General features: G+C 40.6%; 1 protein-coding gene across 1 annotated transcript; it reads right to left on the bottom strand.

Moving 5' to 3' along the window:
- Positions 1–4,993: 4,993 nt before the first annotated feature.
- LOC128256639 (uncharacterized) lies at positions 4,994–5,648 on the bottom strand. The gene is made up of 3 exons (XM_052987131.1): positions 5,541–5,648; positions 5,281–5,487; positions 4,994–5,228 (listed from the first exon to the last, which is right to left on the bottom strand). The coding sequence occupies exons 1-3, from the start codon at positions 5,626–5,628 to the stop codon at positions 5,053–5,055; spliced, it is 471 nt and encodes a 156-aa protein (XP_052843091.1). The 5' UTR covers positions 5,629–5,648; the 3' UTR covers positions 4,994–5,052.
- Positions 5,649–6,011: the final 363 nt, after the last annotated feature.

The raw sequence follows: 6,011 nt of genomic DNA, 5'->3' as shown, positions 1-6,011 counted from the left end.
CAAAAAAGCTTAACGTAAGAAAAGAAAATTCAATAAATTGCTTGGCTCGACATAAAATAATGCTGCATTATAGACTTTAGCCGCCCGCGGCAAAGTAACCGCCAAATGTTGCCCTGGAGAGCAACCAGCAAACACAACAATAATGACAAAAGCAGCAACAAAAACGGGGATTCGTTGGGCATACGGCAACCTTGAATGTCCTATGTCCTCGGTGAGGATACATTAGGCAGGTGTTTCCGTTGGAAAGGAAAGTGTTTACTCAGGCAGAAAGTGGACTAAAATTTTCATAACTTTATTATATATATTTATTGGTATTTAAAATTATTATATTAAATTAATTATCTCCAATCTCACTAAACCATATTTAAAAGTTGTTTGCTTATAATTTATTTAAGTTTCCTATATATATATAAATAAAAATTACCATCCCATAAATTATAAATAAACATAAGCCAAGAGCAACTAAATTGAAATTCCAGCTGACTGTAGGGAATATATCTAATAAAATTTCTTCGAAATTTTAACAACACAAAGCACTGAGAATGCTTTTGGTAAACATTTAAGTTCAACAATTCTTAAAATTGGAACGAGATGCAGATGAATTCACAGACATTTGTTTGCCTTCCAATGTAAACAGAGAGCAATTCATCGCTATTGGTGGTCCTATAAATGTTTAAATTTCAAGCAAACTAGAAAGAGTATGCCAGCATCGAGGGGCAGACCTGCCACTTTGGCTTTATCTCTGCCACGGGTAATTCAAATTGTCGCCGACGAAACAATGACAGTGTCAGATGGAGAACGTCGGATCCAGAGACTTGAGACTGAGACTGCGACTGCGACTGAGACTGCCGACTGAGGGACCCCTTCACGAATCGATTGCTATTTATGTTTTATGAGACGTAAAATGATTGAGCCAAACGGAAGGCGGCAATCCAAAAAATGCCAAATAAAAGCGGGCGATACTGCGATGGAGCGGTGGTGAGTGGAAGTGGGAGTGGGCCCGAGACAGCTGCAAAAGTTTATCGCCAAGGCAGACCGCATTAAATGCGGGACACACGCACATTTACGCATCCCGACGCCAGATAAAGGCGTACGTTTATGCCATAGTGTGCAATGCTTGGGGAGGATGTCCGCTATCAGGAAAAGCGTTTGCCTGACGTTGATGGAGGGCAGCGGGGGGTGGGGGGCGGGCTGGGCCGGGCCGGGAAAAGCGTGTAAATTACAGCCGCCAGTTTTTCTCGTTTTTCGGCTCATGCTCTTTGTGTATCTTGAAAAGTTTGACGTGTGTTGTTGTCATGACGGCTATCATCTTAACTTGATGTGGTGTTAAGCATTGTTCGTGTTGTTGTTGCACTCGAAATGATGAACTGACAGATTTTCCCTTCTTTACGAGAGAGTGTGTGTGTGTGTGTTTGTGGGTGTGTAGAGTACTATCTTAAAGTTGCTTTAATACCCGCTTCGATAATAATCCCCAAAATTGTAATTGAAAATTCCGATCCACTAATTAATCTTAATTAGTCAGTTCTGCCTTGTCCACATTCATCGATCAAATAAATTCCACGCACACAGAGTCACATATATACGCGTGTATATAGTCGGTTATTGTAACGCTAATGACTAAATAATTGATCAGAAAGTAATCCCGACTGAGCAAAGAAGAAGAGGCCATCGCAGTAATGCAGCTTTTCAATTTGCTAGACCAAAAATGGCGCTAAGCGGCTTACGGTCGCATGTGTGTGTGCGGCTAAGTGAATAAAAATCTTTTTGCACAATTCATTAAACGCAAATTATGCCCCAGAGATGGTGCTGCATTGTGCCAGCCTGGCCCTTTTTTTGATGGTATTTGTTTGCGCGGCACACGCGAGGCATACGAATTTAATATGAACTCCCACAGAAAGCTGAACGCCCGAAAAGGATTCACGCACACATGCAAAGTGGCGGTCGGTGGAGAGACAATGAACTCGAAGGACGCGACTGAATCAACGTAATAAAGAGAGTCTCTTTTTGCACCACTTGCCACTTGTTGTTGTGGCGCCTAACAAAACTTTTGCCCGCTGGGATCGGAAACGGTCACAATATAGATAAATACAAGTTGACAGCACAATTTATTAACACACTTAGCGCCCGTAAATGCCATTGTTATGTAAAGGAGCCATCACCAAATGGGCAACGGGGCGGATGGTTTTTGGCATTGCGTATACGCACCATCGTCAGCAACTTTGAAGCGCATTCGCATTGACGTCACGTTGCAGGCAGCTGTGCATGTGTTTGTGAGTGTTAGTGTGCCTGTACGTTTACACGTGTGTGAAGGTTTACTTGGACACCAGCAGGTGGCAACTGCTGAAGCACAGATTGCACTTAAAAAATATCTAACACCCGTAAATATGTAAATGCAAAACCAGTTTGAGACCAAATGATCTTTAACTACAAACATTTTAGAACAATAAATAAGACGTTTTAAGGATTTATAAGCCATTCTTGGTAAGTAAGTAAGTACGAAATAGAACAGTTTGGACAACATTTTAATTACATGTGTATTAAAGTGAGTTAAAGGGATGTGCAAGACATAAGTTAAGTATTAAAGTTCTTTGGCACCCCTGTTGAAAGTTATGTGACTCTTTTTCACTGTGTTTCAGTACTCTGTGTGCCATTATTCCCGGCGTGCAGTGGGCACGTGCTGGGGATAAGCAGTGGGCCATCGTCTGAAGGACACGCATCCCCTCTCCGATTCTGCCTGTGGCTGGGTTTGTGAGTGTGCGAATCGTTTTATTGCAGGATGGCAATGCAATATGTATAAGCTGATTGCTGGCAGTCATAGCAAACGGAACAAACAACCGACACAATTACGGCAGCAATCTTAAACAATCATTGACAGCCTCCCCGTGCGCAACTATTTTGCAACAGCTACGTACGGCACTCACCTCTCAATCGCCTTCTCCGTTGTCTTTGCATGTCAAAGGAGCAGCCGTGTGCCTGCCCCAAAGATAAACGCTCAAATTGAAATTCCAATCGGGTGCTCCGCTCGGGCTATGTCCGTTCCATGGATTGCTTTTTATGCGCCTTTTGTTGCCCCGCTCGTTGTTCTTGTTTATTGAAACAACGGAGCAACAATAAATTGTGTAGCGCATACTTCAAATGTCAAATGCGGCAGCGATAAAAATTTCGTTGTTGTACAGTCAGTCCCATACGATAGCAAACACACACATGAAGCGGCCCAATGCATTCCCTTTTTGGCCGGCTCGGACTCCTCGGACTGTTTGGCTTTGACAGTTTTTGCAATTTATATGTATTTCGAGGGCTGCACAAACCATCGGATACGCATAAGTAAACCGACCCAGACCCTATCGTCCGACCCTGCATAAATTAAGATAATCGCGCTCAGTTTGCTTTGACTTCGGCTTCGACTTTGGCTTCGGCTGTCAGATACTTGGCTGCATAATTTATGGCCACGTGAAGTGGCGAAACCTTTCAACCGCCCGGGACTTTAATTTTGTGTAATTGAACTCCAGCTGCGCTGTTCCCATAATCAATGTCGACAACTTCAATGGGTTGATGGCCAGCAATTCGCTTAATGAGTTAATGCCCAGCCGCCCGTTGACAAGCTGGCTGGTACGGCTGCACTGTGCAAAATCGGTCATTATAAAATATGACCGGAAAATGTGTCCATGTGAATCAAAATGACATACCTATCTTCTGTTCTTAAATATCCTAAAATAAATAGAATTTGGTTTCCTTTAGTGTACTTTTATTTGACATAACCAAGTGCTATTTATTTTAACCTAAAAATTTGCTTTAATATTTAATTAGGAAAGCAATTTAAGTTTTTATATAAAATTTGTTTTTATTTATTTATACTGTTTTAAATAATAATTAAACAGTTTAATATTTTTTAAAAGTATAGTTATACATTCTAGTATTTAAAATCCTAGTACTGTGTAATAAAATAAGTAGCTATAAACTTATTATTTCTTAGTGTACTCCTAATCTGCGCGAGTAGTCGCAGGAAATGAAATCTGCCAGCCATTTAAGCCCCATGGAATTGAACTATCCACTTGCAATTTCAAACTGAATCTTCATGGCACTATTCGAGGTAGCCGGGACTATTTGCATAAGTATGTCGATTTTGAGTTGGGCGAGTTCATTGCAGCACGTGCTACCCATGCTTAAGCACACATTGTGGCCTCTTGCCTTTGACCTTAGCCAAAAAAGCCGCTGCCCGGACCGGTCTGGTTATTATTTTAATGGTCATTTGAACTGGCCGCTGTTGTTGCTGTTGGCAATGACCAGGCCATGATTTTAATGCCAATTTAATATAATTTTTATGCTCGGCCCTTGGTCAGGCCAGGCTCTAAATACGTGCCGTACGAAACCGAATCGAATCGCATCGAAATTGCCGCAATGATTTGACGTATTTACTCGGGAGTCCAGAAAACATGGTAGCATATCATGCCGGGCCTATTAAACGGAAATCGATCGATGATTTTCTGCCATGAGAACGAGGGGAAAAGCCAGACTGACACTTGGTCAGCTCAGATTTTATTTGCCCATTTTTCCCACTGGCACTGAGCACCACAATTTATGCAAGAAATTAATTTTCCGCGGCTCAGCTGCTCAGGCATAATAATTGAAGACAAACATAAGTTGTCCCTTTCGCCGTTTGGCCAAACCTAATTAAATGCAGCTAAAATATAAAAACGTCCTGTCGACTCGCTCAAGAAGGCGAGTGCAAATTGACAAACTTTTCGAAAACTTTTCGAGTGGCAAGTGGTGGGGGATACAACATGTGAAAAAGCATTTTTTTAATTAAAATTTTCTCACATAAGGGAAAGCTGCTGTTCGGGCTAGCCACTTGTAGTTAGTTTTCACTGTAATTAGCCGAGTTGTTACTCCAATTTAGACGCAGAACTCCTCCTCCTAATTAACATTCCACCAAATGCAATTTTTAGGGTTAATATTTATATTAAAACACTATAATTACATACATTAATTTGTATTAAAAAAAAATTCGATGCGATGCTTGAAAATATATAAATTGAAAGGCGCCTGGTTTCTTTAAACAATCTGAACATTTACACTTTTGACTTCGTATGGAGGTGGGTTTCGATTCTCGGGGGCCGTTGGCTTGAATACTTCAATATTATCTTCATTTGCCACAGGATTTGAGGTGGATGCTGTGACCTCCTCGTTATAAACTCTGTAAGTTAGCACACCCATAATTACGAGCAGTACTAAAATAAATGGTTAAATAACAAGCTTAAATCAAGGCATGCAAATACTCACAGGAATAGGAATATTCAAACCAAAGAGTTTTATAGTATGAATCTCGAATCTCGTAGATAAGTGATCCTAAGAAAACTAACATTGCCATTAGCCAGAATAGAATTATGTTAGCTTTGTGTTGTTTTTCGGTCATTAATTCTCCGAAAATTAGAACTCCAGAGGCGGTGATAATCAAAGTTATAGCAAGCTTTCCAAACGATGTTGATGCTACAGAAAAATAAAACATGGATATCAGCTTAGCAAAAAGGCAGAACCTTTACCATTGGGAAATATTTGAAACGGATCAGATGCCAGGAAAATGTTAAGCAGGCCAAAGGTTAGTAGAAGTACTCTCGCCTTAAGAAACATTTTGGTTCCGCAGATCGATCTCAACTGAATCACTAAAAGGCCCTCCTTCTTGTTGAAACCTCTTGTTTATGTTACCAAAATAAGCCCACACAAGTTCAGTGTAAATAGAGAGCACTGACTCTTGACTCGAAACACTTTTCGAAAAGGTTGATTTCTTTTCTCAACTCATTTGACACCAAACACAGAAGAACGAAACCTTATGAAAAGTTCATAAAACCAACTGAATGCATATTTAATTCGACAACACACACTCGCTCACACATTGTGCATTCATGTTTGTTTGATGGATGAACTTTTCGACACTTTGTGCATTAGAAAGTTTTACTAGTTTGGACTTTAGTAGCAATTATATTAACATCCAACCAACTCTGGCTCTAAGCACT

This window comes from Drosophila gunungcola, assembly GCF_025200985.1.
Source record: "Drosophila gunungcola strain Sukarami chromosome 2R unlocalized genomic scaffold, Dgunungcola_SK_2 000027F, whole genome shotgun sequence".
NCBI lineage: Eukaryota > Metazoa > Arthropoda > Insecta > Diptera > Drosophilidae > Drosophila > Drosophila gunungcola.
The sequence above is the reverse complement of the archived record's forward strand: the minus strand, read 5'-3'. Positions and strand labels throughout refer to the sequence as shown.